This window comes from Talpa europaea, assembly GCF_964194135.1.
Source record: "Talpa europaea genome assembly, chromosome: 1".
NCBI lineage: Eukaryota > Metazoa > Chordata > Mammalia > Eulipotyphla > Talpidae > Talpa > Talpa europaea.
Genome location: NC_140073.1, coordinates 152,767,429 through 152,788,651, shown reverse-complemented (window position 1 = coordinate 152,788,651; position 21,223 = coordinate 152,767,429). Strand labels below are relative to the sequence as shown.

Sequence of the window (21,223 nt, the reverse complement as noted above, 5' to 3'; positions counted from 1 at the left end):
GCGCCCCTCGGCTGGGACGTCCCCGCCACTCCGCCCGCGCCCCCAGGCCCGGGGCGCCGGCCGCCCGCCCGCTCCCTGCGCGCCGGCCCCGTGGGGGCCCCCCCGTCCCCCCGCTCCGCCCCGCCCCGCCCCCCGCCGGCCCCGCCCCGCCGGCCCCGCCCTCGGCGTTGCCCCGGGAACCGCGGATCCCGCATCTGCAGGAGGCGCCGGCCCCGCGCAGCTGCGCTCGCCGCCACCAGCCCCGCGCCCGGCCCCGCGCCCCGCTCCGCTCCGGCCCGCGCCTCCCGGCCATGCCGCCCCGCCGCGCCCCGGCGCCCGCGCCCGCCCTGCTGCTGCTGCTGCTGCTGCTCGGCGCGGGGCTCCGCGGCGCCTGCCGGGCCGGCCCGGTGCCCGCCGCGCCCCTGCCCACCGCGCCCTGCGCCGCGCTGCCCTGCCGGAACGGGGGCGTGTGCACCCCGCGCCCCGCGCCCGGCCCGCAGCCCCCCGCGCCCGCGGGCGAGCCCGGCTACAGCTGCACGTGCCCCGCCGGCTTCGCGGGCGCCGACTGCCAGGTGAGTGCGCGCGGGGGGCCGGCCGGACCCCGGCGCCTCTGCCCCTCGGCGCGGCCCCGGCGCGCCTGGCGGGCGTCTCGCGGGGAGGGACGGCCGCGGCCCCTCGGCCGCCTTGGGGTGCCGCGTCCCCGCTCGCCCCGCTTCTCCGGCCGCGCCGGCCTGAGGCGGTCGGGGCGCGCCGCCCCTGAGCCCCGCACTCTGGCGCGCCCCGCTGGCGCGCCCCTCCCGGCCCAGGCCGAGCCCCGCTCCCCGTGCCCGCCGGGGCCGCGCGGAGCAGCCGCCCCGAGTGCCCCCCGAGGCCGTCGCTGTCCAGGGGCCCCCCCCCGCCCCGCCGGGTGCTGCGCGGGCCGAGGGCGCGCCGTGGGGGCGGCGGGCGACGGCGGCTCGTGCCGGGTGCGGGGCGCTTCCCTCCCTTCCCGCGCCCCGAGGGCGCTGCCCTGGCCGCCGAGCCCGGGAGGGCAGCGGCCCCCGCGCGGCCGGCGACCCGCCCTCCGCGAGCCCAGGAGGGGCCGGGGCGGCCGGGGGGCTGCGGGGCGCGGGGCGCGCGGGCCGGGGCGGCCTCGGGGCTGGACGCGCGGGGCGCGGGGCGCGGGGCGCGCGGCGGGCAGCGGGCGGGGCGGCCGCGGGGAGCCCGGGCAGGGCCAGGAGGGGGCGGCCGGCGGCGCGGGCGGAGCTCGGAGCCCAGAGGCTCGCGGCGAGACACACCTGCCTCGCAGGGCACCGCCGGGCCGGGTGTGCGGGCGGGGAGGGCCGGGCTCGGCCGGGACGGGGGCGGGAGACAGTGGCTCGGGCGGGACCCGGCTCCAGCCGGCGGATGGAGCGAGGGGCCGCACGCTCGCGTCCCCGGCTGAGAGGGGAGCAGCTTTGTTTCACATACATTTGGTAAAATGCTCCAGGGTGCCTTCGAGATCACTCAGATGGGCGCATTTCTTTGGGGGTGGAAAGGTCTCCCCCCCCCCCATCGCCCCCCCCAGACTGGAGATACGCGTTTATAGAGGTCGATGGACTTGAGCAGCTTGACCTTGACAGCCGGGGTTATTGCGAGAACGTAGCAGCCTTTTTTTTTTTAGTGGCACATAATCCACCGGAGCTTTTCAGTGTTGGGACTGTCCTCTTTGTTAACTGGCCCTGGTAAGCTGTATTTAGTTCCCTCAAAGGATGGGGTGTGTGTGTGTGTGTGTGTGAGTGTGAGTGAGTGTGAGTGAGTGTGAGTGTGTGAGTGTGAGTGGGATGACCCTCAAGTCAATTTGGGACACCAGGACTCTGGAGAGATGCCGGCTGGACCTGCTCTAGCCACGAGGACACGGTCTTGCTCCCTGGTTTCCCCGTGGCTGGCTGAGGACGTGACTTTTGCAGGAGGAGCTGGCCGCGTGCTTCTGTCACAGCTTCCCCTGCGTGAACTAATTCCCCCCTCGAAAGGAAGAGCCGATGTGGGCTCCGTGTGGACGGAATGGGCAGAGGTCAGGGCAAGTGCGGATTCGTGTAAGTGGGAAAACGACCGGGAAGGGGACTCAGCGGCCAGGATGTGTGCGTGTGCGTGTGTGAAGGTGAAGATAGAGGCCAACATCTTCAAGAAAGGGAACGCGCGCTCCAGGGCTCCCTGGGGATGCCCAGCGAAGACGCGGACATGCTGGGGTTCGTGCTCAGCAGCGGCGGGGGACACGGCACCTCCCTGAGCAGAGCGGCAGGACCCGGCACAGCCCACGGGTGCCAGGCCAGACCCCGGCGTCCTGTCCAGCGCCCCTTGGAGGGCATCTCGCGGTCTGGACGCCGCTCCCCTGAGCAGGGCCGCTGTGTGCCGGCTCCCCAGGTGCAGAAAGCCGAGGAGCAGCAGCTGTAATTCTAAGAGGGAAGCTCAGCGCGTTTGGAACCCGACCCCCCTTGGCTGCCGGGCAGACTCACTGGCAGGACTCGGCCTCGTCACCCCCAGACTAGGTGCCCATCCCTGGAATGCCATCGTCCGGGCTCTGGCAGCAGCGCTTGAAAGTCTCATTTTCTATTTAAAAAAAAAAAAAAGGGCGATCTCTGTGGAGAAGTTATGCTGAGAATCAAGGAAACCCGCGCAGCCCCAGCTGTAGGCCAGGGGACTGGAGCTGCCCCGGGCACCCTCGGGCTGCTGCAGTGAGAGCCCAGCCTCCGTGGGGGAATGGGAAGTGGAATTTTCCCTGGATGTGAGGAGAATCCTTTCCCGGGCGCTGTGCCTCCCCCGGCTGCAAGCAGGTCTCAGCAGCGCTGAAGTTTCTTTTCCTTTTGTTCTTTTTTTTTTTTTGAGAAAACTAAAGAATCCTAAACCCTAAACCACTGACTGGGCTTCAAGGGAGTTAGGCTGTCCTTGGCTCTTCGGGGCTGGGCTGGCTGACCGGGCTGAGCCGGTGGGGCAGGTGTTCTCCCATCCTGGGCGCCGGGAGCTGTGCTGAGGGGGCGGGGGTGGCAGCTGGCCCTCAGCCCTGCTGTGCCAGGGGATTGCCAGCCACGAGCCTCAGTTTCCTGGAGGACGGGTCAGCAGGACCCTGATTCTGATTTCTGACGTTTGTGGAGAGCTTGAAGCCACCCCTGCCCTCTAGGCCTTTGCCCCCATGCGGGCAGCTGATCAGAAAGCCGGGGTTCTCTTTCCTTTGGTGCGGGGAGTGGGGGGTGAACCATACACACCCCACCAGGCTGTGTCAGCCTCAGCCCCCAACTGCAGCAAAACCCCCAAGCCAGACTCCTGGGGAGAGGCCCCAGCATCTGTGTGGGAGCTGCCTGCTCTCCCAGGGAAGCCTCATGGTGAGAGCAGTGGGCCTTTTCTTGCTCTCGCCTGTGAGTGTGTGAGAGTGCGTGTGTGTGCGTGTGCGTGCGTGTGTAACTTCAGTCTTGACAGCTGAACCGCGTGTTGGGTGGGTGACGATCCTGTGTCTATGGGATGGGGTGTCCACAGCAGTTTGGGGGAAGATTGTATTAAGTGTTGTGAGTCCCCAGCACTCGCGCTGCCTCTATAAATACACAAATGGTGCCTCTTCTGTCTCCCTCCCTCCTCCCTCCTCCCCCCACCCCCCTTCCTGGGGGCACACGCTGCACGTGCTCTCTGCCCGGCCCGAGAGGGGCACAGTCAGCATCTCCTTTGGTCAGGGAAGCTCATTTTGATGGAATGACTAATCCAAGGTCTCCCGTCTTGGTAATCCCCTCAGAGAGCACAGAATACCGGGAGTACATCTTGCCTGTGTCCTGCCGTGCACGTGAACATGCAACATCATGAAGGTTCCATGGAGTTTAAAACACATGAACAGAAACCTAATTTACAGCGACCCGATGATGAGGGTGGTGGTTGCTCCGTCTTCTCGCAAGCGCTTGCGCTGGGCCAGCCCTGTTCCGGGGACTGGAGCTCCCAGGTCACAGGTCAGCACACCCACAGCTCACCCACCCTCGGGGCTCACCGTGTGCCGCGCCCTGGGGGCTGCGCCGTCCCCGCTGTGGCCATGAGGAGCCGACACTCGGCCGGTTCTCACTGCTGAGCGGGGGTCCGGGCGGACACAGCCTGGCTTGACGCCGAGCCGTGGGGTCCGTGGGGTCCGTGGCAGGTGTTTTCAGCTGTGTCCCCCGGCGTGACCCCTTCGAGTCTGATCCGCACAACGGGGACGAAGGCGCCTGGTCTTGCTCTAAAGCGTTGACCTGGCTTTGCCGCGCTCAGCCGCGGTGCCAAGGCGTGAGTGGCAGAGCCACAGCAAAGTCTCCGCGTCACATTCCACGTTGACCGTTCGGCTCAGAAGTGCCTGGTGGAAGGTATTTCTGCCCTGATAGCGAGCAAATAAAATGGACTCTGTGAAATAAAAGGCATAAAAGTATTTCTGCTGGGTTTGAAAAACTTCAGCTTTTAAAAACTTGAGGCTGCTCTTCTCGCCTTTCTGGGTCGTTTGGAGGAAGCAGGCAGGGACAGCTGGACCAGCTTTTCTTCAGGGGAGCTGTGCAAGGCCCCCCCAGCCCCCTCACCTGTCCACCCATCAGAGATTGGGTAATTGAAATGTGCAATATTTTATTTGTAAAGCTTTTTGAAATTTTAGTCAAATCATCCCTTGCCACATACTCAAGCAGCGAAGACACCTGCTTGTTTTTTCAGTTTGTGATCCCTGGAAGCTCATCCTTTGGGGTTATAATGAAAATGTATCCGTTTCTGCACTTGGAGAAAAAGGGGTTTATGTGGCTGCCTTTTGGCAAGTTGGTTTTACTCCCTAAGCTGGTTCTGTCAGCCTCTCTTCTGGGGAAACTTGGCACAGTGCCCCGTTCAGATGAACCCATTTTTGGTTGAAGTTTGCTAACAAAGACACAGAATTCTTATCTGTGCACAGCTTCAGTCTTTTTCACTGGACTGTACACACACACACATGCACACATGCATGTGCACACACGCACCCCCCCCCAATATGTCCAATATTATTGAGATGTCAGAAGACGTTGCTGGTTTTTCTATGAACTTTCTGTGATCTTGGGTGAGTGATTGAATATTCCTGAAGCTCAGTGTCTCTAAACCAGACCAAAAAAATTCTTACCATAGATTTTGCATAGAAATGATCCTACATGGGAACATAAGAACATTTTGTTTAATAAGTATAAAGAAATATGGAAGAAAAAAATCCAGATACACAGAGCCCCTGTGTTTCCTGCAGAAACTGGGCTTTCACCCCCCGGCTTGGTGTCTGTGGTTTCGCTGTAATGAACAGACTGAGCTTTTTCTCCCGACAAGGAGGAGGAGCCGGACGACAACCCAAGTTTTAAAAATGGAAAACTGATTGTATTCAAACGGGGGAAAACGTGTTCTTTCATTCCGAAGCAGACTAAGAAGATCCTCGGTGACTTCAAGTCCCCTTTTTAAATGAAAGAGAAAAGCTGGTCAAAATTCTCGTGACAGTTTTAACAAAAGAAACAGCTTCTTTTCCTTGGTGTGACCGAGATGAAGCGGGTCTCTTCTTTTGTGTGTCTGGAGCCTTCTGAGGAAACATCACTTTTCTCAGCTTGGCCGCCTGACAAAAACACATTTCTGTCTTTAGCTTCTCTGCTGAAGCTTCTCATGTGACAGGGCTCCATCCAAGCGGGGCTGTTTGTGTCCTCATTTCCAGAGATGAAATGGGGAAGAAAACCTAGTCAGAAGCTGAAGGGTATTTGAGTCAGAGAACAGACTCCTGGGCTGTTTTCAGATCTCCTTGCCGGCAGCTGTGGTGAGAGCTGCCTTCTCAGAGGCCGGGACGCCAGGGCCTCGCCCCCCCCAATAGAAGACCCACCCCCACAGCCATGTTTGCTGAACAGAATCTTCTACTCACCCCTCCTGCCTCCAGGGGCTCCCCCATCCCTGACACCGGGGCCTGACCCTGGCGCCTGGCTCAGGTAAAGATGACCACCTGGTTCCTACCCCTGGTTCTGACTCCACTGGTCTGCATGGGCACCTGGCACTGGGGTTTTTAAATGCCCTCCAGGTGCTCGTGCAAGACCAAGGCTGAGAGGCCCCCGCGGGGGTCTGTCCTCTCGCCCAGAGCTGCCCAGCTTGCAGCACGCGGCGGGGAAAGGACCATTCAACCTGCTCTGGGTCCTTCTCCTGTGAAGGGCACCGGTTCTGCAGGGTGTGGTGTTCCGGCCCATGCCCTCCTCAGATGGCACAGGCTGGCAATGCGAAGTGGACTTGAAGTCTCCACCACAGGAGTGGTGGCCGGCGGGCTGCCCGCAGGGTCGGGGACATGGCTTGAGTCCGTGCGGGGCGTGTCTGCCCACGGCTCTGTCTTTCTCACCTGATGCCCACCTTAGAAGGTATCTAGCCCAGTGATGGGCCCTTGGAGACCCCCAATAAAAGGTCGCCATGCATATCTGTCACAAGAAACTTATTTATTTCACTTTACCAAATTCGGGGTCCAGAGAGCCCTTCCCCTGGGAACACCCCTCCATCTCCCCATAATTTCTTTTCTCCCTGACTTCCCCACAATGAAGTTCCATCAGTAGAGATCCATTTCTTTGGTTGTGGAGTATCAGATGCTGGAAGACTAGGATTCTGGTGCTGACTCCCTATGGCTGGTGCTGACTTCCGTTGGTTCCTCCTCTGTACCCCCTTACGGCAGGGGTGGGGGCGCAAGAACAAAAGAGCATCCTAACTGAGCACACACTGTGGTCTACATTTTGTGGAATCATTCATTGCCTGCCTGTCGTCAGTCTTCGTGAACAGCAGCGCGCATCTGGGCGCAGCTGTCTTCAGGAAGAGAGGCTTTGAAATGTGCAGGGCTGGGGGACCCCAGATCCTGTCATTCACTCAGGCAGGCACCCACTGAAGAGTTTGCACACAGTAGGGCTGCTTGAATACGACTGGCTCTAGTCGGGGGCAGCTTTGGCCCCCACAAGGGTGCTGAGCACTCATGGGCAGGAGCTCCAGGCCTGTCTCGGAGGAGTTGGCCTCTGGAATCCAAACTGCTATTTTTATAGAAAATGACTAGACCTGCATTTTGTGACCAAGGAAACTTACCGGGGCCATCTAGCTGGGTGGCAGAGTTGGGGATCTGGGTCCAGGCCTGAGACATGGAGTATTTTTGCCACGTCTGTTCATTCTGCACGGGCCTCCAGCAGCCGCGGTTCATCACTTTGGAAGCGGGAGCCGGAGAGGTGGGGAGGGGGAGGAAGTGGAAGTGGCTGCAGGCAGACAGTCTTCACGTCTGCGCGGGGCTTTGGGTCTGTGTCAGGTTAAGGCTTTTCTTTCAAGAAAAGACACAGGGCTTTTGAAAGCAAGCAAGCATTTGAGAGATGAAAGGCGTGTATTTAAAAGAAAGGGGCTTGAAAAGAAAACCTTGTCTCTATCATTTGCCATCTTTCTCATGCAAGCGCGCGCATCCCTGGCAATGTTAGCGCGGGCGCTTTCCTGCTGCTTGTGGCTCATTGAAAGGAGCATTTGCAATGGCTTTGTGGTTTCAGAGACAGATTGAAACTCCTGTATGGAAGGCATCTAGGGTGGAAGTCACCCCAAGAGACAGAGGAAGGATCCCTGGGGTGCCATAGCCACAGAGTCTGCAGTCAGTGGGACAGTGAGTGGAGGGACACGCACTCAGGGTGGTGGCCAGTCCCCCAGTGTCAGGTCAGCCTCTGAAATGTGTTATTTGGAGCAAAATCTTATGCTTAATTTTCAATCAAACTGGAATGTATCAGAATGCCAAAAACGGCAAGTATAGTCCCGGTATGTTACCTTAATAGGAGACTTTTTATAAGACCCCTGAAAGGAAAAGCAAACCATTTTTTTGTAAAGGTTTATTTTTATTTATTTATGCATACAAGAACTGGGGAATAGGCCAGAGGTGTGGGGGGGTGGTGAGAGAATTCACCTGAGGCAGAGTGGGGAACAGAACAGGCGGATCTGCTGAAATACACTGCTGAGGGGAGCAGTGGGCAGGTCAGCTCCATGGCTGGGGATCGAACTAGTGCCACCGTGGCTGCCAATAACTTGATAACCATGAGACTTTAACCCCTGTGCCACCAGGGAGGCCTGCAAAAGCAAAATCTTCGACTTCAAACTGATTTTCCCTGTTGTTCATTCCACAAAGGATTTCCAGACTCTTTTTTTCCCCCCAACTAAAGTATAATTTACATACAATAAAATCCACCCCTTTAAGCATTTACTTCTAAGTGATTTAACAGATAATTAGCAGCTTATCCAGCCATTTCTCCTGCCCCTTTGTGGTAGACTCTGCATCCACAGTCCCCCACAGTCCCTGGCTACCATTGGTCTGATTTCTGCCCTGCGTTGTTTCTTCTTCAGGATGTCCTATAAATAAAATTGTACAACCTTGTGCTTCTTCCACTTAGCATAATGCTTTTGGGATGGATCCCTGTGGTCACTTGTAGCTGTAGTTGCTTTCCTGCTGAGTAGAATTCCATTGTATGGATTTGCCACAACCAGTTCATCCTTCTACCAGTTGCTATGTACAGGTCTTTCATTTCTCCTGAGTAAACACCTAGGAGTGGGATTGCTGGGTCACATGGTAAGTGCATAGCTGCATCTTTGATTGAAAAGCATTTGCCTCTTCATTTGTGTGTCTGTTTCTAGACTGTTCTATCTCATTGGCTTAAGAGATCTATCCTTTTGATATTTCACTCTAACTTGACTATTGTAGTTTTACAATAAGTCTTGAAATCAGGTTCTGTGAGTCCTTTAAATTTGTTCTTCCTCTCCCCTCCCCAACTGTCTGGGCTATTTTAGAGCTTTTAGAACCTGATTTGTTGAACCGCATAGAAGGAGGGCGCTGGGGAAACCACTTCTCCCAAAGATGCATTAAGGTGACAGGAATTTCAAGAGCTAGTAGAACATCTCACACCTAGAGAGAAGCTGTGGTGCTTACTCTGGAATCTGTGGATGGTTTCAAGAGTATGGGGATGCCTCAAGATGCCAGATTCTGTATGTCTGTGTTTGCCTGGGGAATGGTTTGCAAGTTTCATGACGCTCTTGACGAAGAGCTCGCCAATGAAGAGCGCCATGGAAGGGAGGAGGGAGAAGCTGATTGAAAATCGGGGGACTTGTGGGCATAGACTAAGGTGTGAGCTGAGAGACAGCCTGGGACCTTGAAATGGATGCTTCATTGACTTTAAATGATAAACCATGGATTTTGTTTTTTATACTGGGTTGTCTGAAAAGTCATGACACATCTTTGTATAGAAAACAGAAAAAAAGTCATGACTTTTCCAACAATCAAATGTATCCCAAATATTTAACATTGTTTTTCTGAAATTCAAATTTAACTGGGAATCTTGTATTTTTAGTTTATTAAATCTGGTGATTTCAACTCAAAGACCTGATTAATTCCTGTTCCGATTTCCAGTATTTCTCCTCAGGAGTTAGTCAATCACACTTTACATTGTGCCAAACCATTATATAAAGCAAATTTCATTGGATCGCATTGAAAATATTCATTTAGCTCATAGTTTTACATCTTCATGAGCCCTTTGAAACCGTGTCAGGACTTAAAAAATCTGTGAAAATCTGTGGAAGAAGGCCTTTGGTAACTTTACCTTGCCCTCTTTCTACCCCTTCTGCTAATCTGTATCTCTGTACTAATCATTGTTTACATTTTGCTTTGTAACTTTATATCTTCCTCTCAGACACAAAATTATATGAAGCATGTGCAAGAACTCACACACATTCACCACTATTTTATATAAAAATTGAGGCATCCTTATGCATAGTGTTTTGCAACTTTTTCCTTAACATAATTTCAACACCTGAGCATGTCTTACAGCAGAAACCTAGCTGGTTCTTTTTGATGGCTGACTAGTATTCCACTGTGAATATTTTTGTCTTTAGTTCTAATTGAAGTGTGTGCTTCCATTTTCCATTATAAATAATGTTGCAGCGACATATACACACACAATAACATATGTGTGTACATACATAAGGGTATACTTTTATATTTTGTGCATTTGTAATAGCATATGAAAATGCTTATTTACTCACATTTTTGTCAACACTAGTGGTCCAAATTTGTTTTATTTTTGTGTACTAGCTGATAGGTCAAGCATGAGGTCTCTCATTGGTTTTCTGTGCATTTTAACAATTATGGATTGGGAAGAACATTGTTTATGAATTGCCTGTTTTTATTTTTGCATAATTTTCTTTTGGGTGCCTCTTTTCCTCCCATTGATTTGTAATAGTCCTTTGATAATGAAGGAAAATTACACTTTTGCACTTGGTGCTTTAAATACTCTCCCCCCATTTATTATTTTTCTTTGGACTCTTACTTATGCTCATTGTTTTACCCTTTAGAAGCTTGAATTTTGTTTCTCATTTAGCCAAAATTAAGTGGTTGAACCATTTTAGTTAGAGCTCTAATGTTTGATATCAGTACTATCCTGCCCAATATTTTGAGAATTATCCAATTTGAGTCAGGAGGTTGCTTTTGAAGAGTTTCATTTTGGCCAAGATTTATCTCAACAGGACTGATCCTATTGCTTCTTGAGAAAGTGCAATTAAATGTAGTGCCACTCTGTGCCTAAGTTAAGAAGGACTGGCATAACTTTTCTAAATCATTTTTAAATAATTTGTAATTTATCTTGACATTTTGGGGATTGGAACACTGCAACTAATTTATTAAGAGTTATATTTATTTATTTTTAAAGAACTACTTAGCACATTAACAAATAATTGGCATGAATTCCTTAGTATTTTGTTAAAATCAAGTTCATTTTAATAACAGTTTGGGGTAACAGGATATTTCTTAGAAAATCTTGATGGTGTAGTGGCCTGATTTCAAAGTCTTCTTTATCCAGGCTTGGGCAGAAAACGACTCATCCTAAAATTCAGCAGAATGCAAATTTCCCTTATGCTTCAATCTCCAGATTGCATTTTTAGCTCTTTTCCCCTATGAACAACTTTATTTCTCCTGACCAGACATTTTTGTGGTCTTCTGTCTTCATTTTCACTCTTTAAAATTGGCCATTGGGTTTATTATTTTTTTGGTTGTGCAAACAGGAATTCTTTTATTTCTGTAAAAAGCTTCATAATGAAAGAAATAATAAGACAAAGAAATGAGAACTAATATTAGCATTTCTATGAGGCCTAAAATAAACTCAGTTGGAGAAAAGTAAATTTAATATAATATTATTTTTTTCTATTAGAAAGGGAGGGTGAGACAGGGGGTGGCCTGGGGGCTTGGGGGCTACACTGACAGAAAGGGAAGCCATGCTTTTTAATTCCTAAGGGAAAAAAAATTATGTCTGCCCTTTGTGGTATTAAAAAAACCAATGCTAAGCATGAGGTTGATACCTTTAAGAAAAGCCCCAACTGGATTTTTTTTTAAAGATTTATTTATTTATGCATATGAGAGCTGGGGTACAGGCCAGAAATGCGGGGGCGGGGGGGGGGGGTTGAGAGGACTCACCAGAGACAGAGTGGGGAGCAGAACAGGCAGACTGAGTGAAATCCACTGCTGAGGGGAGCAGCGGGTGAGACAGGAGAGGTCGGCCTCGCATGTGGGCTGCTCCCTGACCAGCTGGGGATTGAACTCGTGCTGCAGAGGCTGCGGGTTGCTTCATAGGATGGTGCTTAACCCCTTGCGCCGCGGGGGAGGCCCCCCAACTGGATTTTCTGAGAGATTTCCCTTCCCACCCTCATTTTCAATGGCCCCTACACAGATGTTTCAGTGGTTAAAGAGCCTTTGTCCAAGCAGAGCTGGTGAGGACTTAGGGGGAGCCAAGTGCTCTTCTCCCGGCCTAGGCCTCCCCTAGTCCGAGCGTGCTCGTGGTTCCTTTGTTCTTTCTCTTGTCTGTTGGAGAAACAGTCACGGGGGCGTGTTGTGTGGGAGCCGGGGAGGAGCAGGCCTGAGGCCGCTGGCGGGGAGACTCCAGCCCCAGCCCGGCTCCCGGCCTCCCTTCGCCGTTCCTTTAACGGGGGCCTCCTTCCAGGGTGCCTTCCTCAGGGAAGAGGGTTTTCCTTCTCAGAAAAGGAAATTTTTCTTTATTATTTTTAAAACATCCCTGTTGATTTTCGCACAGTCCAGGGTTCCTCCCCTCGGCGTGGTCCCCATGGTTGTCTCACCCCTGTGCGCCCACCGTCCCCCACCGTCTTCTGCTTTTCCTGCCCTCCCCTCCTGAAGGCCTCAGCTCCTTGTCTGTTTTCAAGGGTCTTTCGGTTTGTCTTCGTCTGACCTGGAGTTTGCTTTCTCTGGGTTCCACAATAAGCGAAACCACCTGGTGTTTCTCTTGCTCCTGCCGCCTCACGTCCCTCAGGACAAGCCCCTCCCGTTGCATCCCTGTTGCCGCAGATGGAACAAGTCTATCCTTTTTGATCACCGAGTAGTATTCCGTCGGGTCCTCCTTCTTGTCAGGCGGGCCAGTGGGGAGGTTTCCTTCGTGGGCTCCCAGCCCCAAGCCTGGACAGAGGCTCATCTTTCCGGAGAGCCTCCCCGGCTGTCTGTGGGGCTCTGCCTCGCTCATGAGAGAGACACTTAAGGAGACGTCCCTGCACACACACAAGCCTCCCGCCCCCTGCTCTTGCCTGGGTGCACGGAGTCCAAAAATCCATTCCAGACCTGCTCTGGGGCCCCACGCCCCGTAACCCCCTGCTCGTCCTAATCCGTGGTCTCTCCGCGTCGCGGCCCGCCCCGGTGGCTCCCTCCCAGCAGGGTGTGCCCTGGGAGAGCTCTGAGCTCCGGCCGAGCCTGAGTCCCCATCCCAGTGATTCTTGCTCATCCTGTTTCCTGCTTCCTGCCGAGCATTTTCGTGGGAAATAGCTGGCTTTTCAGGGGCACTGGAGTCACCGTGAATAAGTGGCCCAGATGTTGCGGGTCAAGTCGTCTCCCTTCACCAAGGAGGGGACAGGACAGAAAGCTGAAAAGCATGATGCAAGACCCCCAGGTCCCAAGTGGCTGCATGAGCTTGAGAAAGGTCTCTGGATGTGGTCAGGGGGCTTATGAAACCCGTGCAGTCCCCTCTCAGGCCCCGGCACCTGCCTGGCATGTTCAGTCCATCACCAGGAGCGAGGGAGCCGTGCAGGACTCACTGGTGGCAGCACCACGGAGCCGACTTGTTTGTTAAGCTACTGGCTCCTGTGGGTCCATGTAGAGCACTCACACTGCTGGTTTTTAAGGAGCTCCGCATAAATGAGAAATCTGAGTGGGCTGGAGGGAGGGTCCCTTGTACTTGCTGGGAGCCAAAGTGGGGCTGCTGGCCTGGAGATCACTTGTTGCTTAGCAACCACCGCCGGGCTACTTGGTTCCTGCAACCTCAACCTAGTCGATGTCCTCAGGGATTGGGATTTGGACAGAGAGGGTAGAAGGAGTCAGAACTGGGTGTTTTGTAGGCCCTTAATGCATGGACTCTCCCCTCCTGCTACCCCTCAATTTACAAGAAAGCAAGCTACTTTCAGGGTGCTGGTAGATCTGGCAACTCTGGACAGTCTGTGGTCCAGAGAAACCCATAAAACAATTGAATCCTCAGGTCAAGGGCTCAGCATGAACCACTGCTTACCTCCCACGTGCCATTCCCATGGCTCGGAAACTTCCAGGCTGTCCTACTCGTAGTCTGACACTGAAGTGCTTTTTTTGTAGGGTGCTGGGAGGGAGAGGAGATGGTGTTCTTTGATTTTCAATGCATGTTAATCATCTAGGGAGCTCACCCTTCCTCTGCCTTTTCTGAACACACATTTCATAGGCTTTGAGAAGTTGGAGGAACCCAAATCATCTTGGCCATTGTCTGATTTTGTGAAGAAAGTGAAGGCCAAGAGATGAAGGTCAGAGTCAGGAGTAGAATATTGCTTCCTCCCCATCCAGGGTTCTCTTCACCAAAGCATTTAAGCTCAGATATTCCAAGCATCAAAGACAGTCGCTAGGAGGCGGGAGTGGGCAGGGATTTATGTACATTCTTATGAGCACGCAAACCCATTCTTCAGTTACTTACATGCCTATCCATATATGAGATTCCTCCCCTGATATTATGTTTTTAACCTGCATGCTTTGCTGGACAAGGCATTTCCTCTACTTGACAGATGAGACTGGCATGGACAGAGGTTCTTGGGAATTTTCTGGAGTTCATGCAGCAGGTGGGCTGAGCTTGAAGTCCCTTATCTGCAAATACAGCGCTTTTCTCATTGTCAGGCTATCTGCTCATCTGCATCAGAGATAAGAACAATTCTTTTTACAAGATGCTGAACACAGTTCTCAAAAACATTTCATGTATTTGCAGACAATGGGGTAATGAATCAGAAGGGTAAAATATGAACTGTCATCATTTTATTTTCTGACAACCAAGAGATATCTTAGATGCACAGGTTATTGTTTTAAGATGGACTCAAAATATAAAACCACTTTAACCTGGTTCGGAAACAATTTTTACGTGGGGATTAATGCTTTTGCCCAGTCCCTTCAGAAATAACTGTAAAAAGTGTGCTTTTACATTTTCGCTTTCGGAAACGCTGTAAAGATGAAAATGATTTTATTAAGATGATATTTAACTTGCATAATTGCTTATAGAATTAAGTAACTTGGTTATCCACACCTAAAAACCTATCTATAGCAGTACTGATTTTATGATATGTGTGATATCTCTGTGTTGGCTTGAATATAAAGACCAGAAATACCATGGAGTTAGTTGGGTTTTTATTAAAGTTGGTATACAGCGTTAAGCATACCTCTAAGAACTGTAGTGATCAGTGGAGTCTAATTTTCTCATTTTGTAGATGAGAAAACTAGACATCAGAAAAGTTTGAAGATCAGACCAGATCAGGTTTCCTCCTCTGGGTGGCGAGCAACAGAAAACTCAGTTCAAGGAGCATAAGCAAGAAAGGGAGCCTGTCGCTTCCTTGTACTAAAACGAGAAGCACAGCGGTGTCGGTGTCAGGGGCTCAGCTGATACCACCGGGGCCCTCTGCTCTGCTTCCCTCTGTATTGTCTTCCTTCTTACATTCCAGAGGTGAGCCCTGGCAACTCACCGCATCATACTGCCAGCAGCCCCAGGGGAACAGAGTGCCTCCCTTTTTTGGTTGTTCCAGAAGCTTCTGAGATTAGCTCTGGTTTTTTGGACGTGGGTCACATGCGCATCTGTGAACCAATCATTGTGGTCAGGGAGTTGGAGTCTGCTGCTTGGCCAGGCCTGAATCATGTAACCACCACATTAGCCCCAGTCAGCCACATGGGCCAGAATGGAAGAAGGTCTAGAGGAAAAGAAGGGGAAATAGCTGTTGAAAATGAAGCCAACAGATTCCGAATTTGCCCTGCTGCCTTTTCTTTGCGGGAATTCTTCACATTCGAATGGTATTTCACTAACCATGAATTCCTTCTGTTTGTCTCTCTGCGACCATTCATCTGTCCTGTCAGAACACCTGGGGGCCATTTTTGTTATGTTTGTGTGTAAATTCTGTTCCCTACATCATCAATCTCTTTTCTCATTTTTTTAAAAAGGAATTTTTTTTAAGGTTTATTTATTTATTTATACAAGCACTGGGCACGGTCAGAAGCACGGAGGGAGCCAGAGTGGGGAAAAGAACAGGCAGACTGATGAAACACACTGCTGAGGGGAGCAGCGGGCGCGACAGGAGAGGTCTGAGTGCCATGTGGGACCCTCGCTGGTGGCTGGGGATTGAACCAGCACTGCAGAGGCAGCTTCGCAGCCCAGCGCTCAACTGCTCCACCACCAGGGGAGGCCCTCTCTTTTCTCATTTTAAGTGATAATATCTTACACTGGAGGTGGGTTTCAAAGTATTGTGATATATTTTTAGGAGGACTTTTAGTCTCTCTCTCTCTCTCTCTCTCTCTCTCTCTCTCTCTCTCTCTCACACACACACACACAGGTCCACTTTTAGAAGATGCATATGTGCTTCAGTATCTGTTATTCCAGAATTGCTTCTGTGATAGGCATTTCATCTTGATACAGACATTTACATTAACGAAAAGATCACAGGTGCTGTGAGCAGAAGCTCCCTCCTCAGTTAAAGGTCTCTGAAGCAAAAGTGATGATCTCAGGGATTGGAATAATTTTTTGGTGGTTGAGATTAGAATGAGATAGGATGAGAGTTTACTGCTTTCTCAGAGAGGAATCCACACAACTGTCCAGAGGGAAGGCGGCACTCAGTGTCTGTGCAGAGGAACCCGGGTCACTCTGGGACTGCGCTGCCCTCGAGGACTGTGTTCCTGTGGGGTGGAGGGGGCCAAGGGGCCTCCTTCCAAAGGCTATGATGGGATGGGGCAGGCAGTGAAGAGCAGTTTCACAGAGTGGAGACACCACATCCCACCTCGGCCGTGGCAGGGCTGGAGCAGTACCTCTATCATTGTCAATAGTATGTGTCCTTGAGGCGCGTTAAGGACACTTTGCCTCTGTGATTTTCCTCCCCAGCATAACCCTAGTCTAATTATGAGCAAAACAGTTGACAGGCCTTAAATGAGGGCCATTCTGTGAAACACCTGGCCAGCACTCCTCACACAAGGAAGGTCCGAGATGCTGGCACGGTCGCAAAGAGCCTGAGAGGCCACGATGACTATGCGTGACTTGGGAGCCTGTCACGGGAAAAGGGCATGAGGACAGGACTCAGGGAATCCTAACAACGAATGAACAGTGGTTAGTGACAGCGCATCAGTGTGGTTCACCAATTATGACTAAGGTAAGGTGTTAACAGTAAGGGAAACAAGACATGGGTTCTACAAGACCGCTACTATCTTTACAATTTTTCTGTTGATCTGAAACCATTCTAAAATGAAAGTGTTTATTAACAGAAAATGAGGAATTCAACCTATGCTTCGGTAGTTTTTTTAAAAGATTTATTTATTTATTTTTAAAAATTTATTTATTTATTTATACAAGAACCAGGGTACAGTCAGAAGCGCAGGAGGGTGAGAGAATTCACCAGAGCGGGGAGCAGAACAGGCAGACTGATGAAATACACTGCTAGGGGGAGCAGCGGGCGCGGCAGGAGAGGTCTGTGCACCATGTGGGACCCTCACCTGTGGCCGGGGATCGAACCGGCGCTACAGAGGCTACGGGCAGCTTCGCAGCCCAGCGCTCAACCACTGCGCCACCAGGGGAGGCCCTGCTTTGATAGTTTTGTGTTACCAAGGATAGCCCAGAGTAGATTTTTATTTTAAAATGAAAAAAATTGATCTTCTAGATACGAAGAATAGTTTAATGGTGGCTGGATTGCAATAATCATAGCGACAGTTTATTCTCTGCCAGGCACTCTTCTAAGCGTTCTTTGTGTACTAACTTATGTTAACTTTTTAATTATACAGTGAGGTAAGTACTGTTACTGCTGTCATCATCTCTATACCAGACTCCAGTTTTATTGATGAAATGAAGAACAGAAAGGTTAAGCAACTTGCCTAAAGTCACACAGTAAGTGGTGAAACAGTTATAAATCTGAAAAATCTGTGCTTGTCATTACCATGCTGTAGTTCTCTTCGCTTTGGTTGTAAGCCACTATCTCTCATAACTACCTTAAATTTGCAGCCCTTTTTGTGTTCAAATAATAATAAATTTATACATACGGTGTGTCTGTACTAACTAGGAGACTTGAAGGAGAATCCTTACTCAGCTCCTACTCATTGTGTGAAGCTTATCTGAGGAAGGAGACTTCCAGCCTTATCACTCATGCCTGACTTCTTCAGAGATCTGCCCCCCGACCCCCAGGGTTCCCATCACATGTTTTGAGGTCAGGACAAACATACATGAGGAACTAGTTCAAAAGTAATTGTTTAGACAAATGGTGCTTGGAAAACTGAATTATCCACATGTTTAAAAAATATTGAACCCTCACATTACACCACGCAAAAAGAATAACTCAAAATGAATCAAAGACATAAATATAAAGCTAAAACTATACAATTCTTAGAAGATATCAGAGGGTTAAATTTCTTGACGTGGGGCCTGGTGATGATTTCTTGGGTATGACACCAAAATCACTGGCAACAAAAGAAAAATAGAAAAGTTGGATTTCAAGAAAATTTAAAACTTTTTTGCATCAAAAATATAAGCAGAGTGAAAAGCTAACTCACAGAATAGGAAAAATATTTGCAAATCATACTTCTGATAAGAGGTTGATACCCAAAATATATAAAGAATTCCTAAAATGCCAACAGAAGAACAAAAAACCCAATTAAAAAATGGACAAAGGGATTAGTAGATATTTCTCCAAAGAGGAGACACAAATGGTCAATAAGCAGGTGAAAAGCTGTTCACCGTTACAAATCATTAGGGAAATGCAAATCAAAACCACAGTGAAATACCACTTCACACTCACCAGGATGACTGATATAAAAAAGCATAAAATAGCTAGTGTTGGTGAGAATGTGGAGAAATTGGAACCTTGTGCATTGCTGATGGAGTGTAGTATCTCCCACGGAAAAGAGTATAGGCTCCTCAAAAATGAGACGTAGAATCACTAAATGATCTGACAATTCCCCTTCTGAGTATCTCCCCAAAAGAAGTGGAAGCAAGGGACTTGAGCAGATTTTTGGAACTTCTATGTTAGGAGCAGCATGATTCACAATAACCCAAAGGCAGAAACAACCCAATTCCCACCTGTGGCTGGAAGGATAAACGAAATGTCCTATAGACTTGCAATGGACAATTATTCCCAAATCTTAAAACATGATACAGCATGGATCAACCTTGAAGCTGTTATGTTAAATGGAATAAGCCAGCCAGAGAGGACAAACATGAGTCCATGTAAAGGGCTATTCCTAGAGTCATCAAATTCATAGAGACAGAAAGTAGAACGGTGGTTACTGGGGCCTGGGAGGTGAGTGGAAATGGGAATTTATACTTACTGAGGACAGACTTTGGCTGGGTCAATGAGAAAGTTGTGGACCTGGAGTTGTGGAGTGGTGATGGCTGCTCAATAATGTGAATGTGCTTTATGCCACTTAAAAATGGCTCAAATGGTAAGTTTTATGCTATATGTATTAATACAATAAAAATTTAAAGTGAAGTGATAACAATGTTGGGAGTAAATAAACATTTACTAATAAACTAGTTCACTAATGGAAAAATGAAGTATAAGGAAGATTAGGCCATTATCAACAAATTCAGAAATCAGGGTGGGGAGAGAAAGGAACTCTTACACACTATTGATGGGAATGTAATTGGTGCAGCCACTGTGGAAAATTATATGGCGGTTCCTCAAAAAATTAAAAATGAAACTACCATGTGATTCAATTATCTAACGTCTGGGTATTTACCCACAAAATATAAAAACACTAATTTGAAAAGATGTATGTACCCCTCGTTCATTGATGCATTATTCACAATAACCAAGATATGGAAACAATCTAAGTGCTTGACAAAGGATAAATGGATTAAAAATATGTGGAAAAAAAAAATGTACACAATGGAATACTATTCAGTCATAAAAAAGATGTCTTGCTATTTGTGTAACATGCCTGGATGGACCTTGAGGGGGTTATGCTGAGTAAAATAAATCAGAAGTAGCTAGTCAAATGCCACGTGATTTCACTCCTTTGTGGACTATAAAGAAGAAAAGCAGTCAAATAAACAAAATTAAAGAAAAACAAATGATTAATAAACACAACAACTCTTGTCTTGCATATGCTTCTTTGGGGAAATTATTGGAGTTAATTGGCTACATGATTGACTACTTAGTTGATATCTGAGCATGGAAAAGAAACTAAGACTTGGGGCTGATCGTTTGGAAAATTTACTTGTAAACATTCTGAGACTATAATGATCCACTGAAGGGAAATAATTGCAGCCTGCAAAAATAATTACTCCAATTACCCTTGTCAAAAGTTGTTGTGCTTAGGAATCCTGCCTTTGAACAAAAGCACTAACTTTTAAGTGCTGTCAGCCTTGGGTACCAGGGATGTAGACTAGAAAGTGTTCAAAATGGGACATCTGGAGGCACGGCCCTGTGGTTACCTTGAAGCAGGACCTGGGACAAGTCACCTACCCTTTCTGAGACTTCGTTATCTCCTGTCAATGATGGAAGGCTGGTTTTCAGGACCTGTGAAGTCCATCGGAAGACTCAGATCATTTCAATGGCAGGTGCTCTTAGATTTGCTCCATGAGGCCAGGACGGTTTCTGGACCAGGGTGTTTGGTGGGTGTCTCCCCCAGTGTCGCTGATTAGAGGGAGTGTGTGTGCCTGTGTCTATGCCTTCAGAATGCAGCAAGTGCCAAGGGATTTTCACACTGGTAGGCGGTGACATTTCCTCTTCATCCAACTTGAGTTCAATGGGTCCAACATATTTTTTCCTGGCTTGCCATCCTGCCAAGTTTACATCTTCAGTGCTTTTGAGTCTGCTGATGTGAATACTCGCATCTTGCTTTTTTTCTTCCAGTATACTTTAAGGCTAAAAAAATCGTGTGAAGAAACATTTTTAAACGGTTTAAACTTTGCATATGTTTAAATGGGTTTTAACAGGAGAAATATGTCTAAGATTTTGCATCATTGGAAAGTCATGCCCAGTGGTTTTGGCAGAAGCAATCAGCTAGCTCCTACCTAGTGGGAAAAGACAACATTCACCCAGGACCAAAAAAGGGGGTGTGGAGTAGGGAGAAAGAGCAGGTCTACAGGGACCACAGCCTAAAAGTCTATATGTTACACTTAGAGCCTTGAATCTATTTAAAATATGTGCTCAGGTGACATATTTTCTGGTATCACCCAGGAACCGGTAGATTGTAGATTAAATCCCGACATGCTATTAAAGGTCATGGTCTTCGAGATTCACCCTGTTCCCTAGAGGGTCAAGATCCTAAAGAAAGTCAAGCCTACCATCTAGTGGCATCTCTTGCAAACTACAGACATAGCACCCCAAGAACCCAAAGGGGGTTCCAAGAGGATGTGTCTGGCAGGGCCAGCCACCCACATTTGCTGCGTCTTGGTCTTCAAGGCCGTTTGGGATAACTTCTTTTGCTCTCCATCAATTCCCACAATTGAGTGGGAGGAGAGTGACCTGCTCAGTGTTGCTGAGGCTCCAGAATTCAAAGTTGCTCTTGTGCTTGGCCGCGTTTGATGATTGCTGAGAAATCAGGCTGGGTGGGCTTTGTGGTGCTATATTCTCCCACCGTTGTTTGAGAGAACTCAACTTTCTGTCTTTTTTTTAAGGATTTATTTATTCAGGCAAAAACTGGGGTATAGGCAAGAGGTGTTGGGGGTGAGGGGATTCACCAGAGACAGAGTGGGGAACAGAACAGGCAGATTGAATGAAATACACTGCTGAGGGGAGCAGCGGGTGAGTCAGG

The 21,223-nt window shown here is 49.7% G+C and overlaps 1 protein-coding gene across 1 annotated transcript in view; it reads left to right on the top strand.

Annotated features, from left to right (window-relative positions):
• Window positions 1-290: 290 nt before the first annotated feature.
• DNER (delta/notch like EGF repeat containing) overlaps window positions 291-21,223 on the top strand; it is a gene marked incomplete at both ends in the record, with an annotated part of 252,537 nt that continues 231,604 nt past the window's right edge. Inside the window, one exon of the mRNA XM_084235240.1 lies at window positions 291-551. Coding sequence (XP_084091366.1) covers window positions 291-551 — 261 coding nt within the window. The remainder of the gene's footprint in view (window positions 552-21,223) is intronic.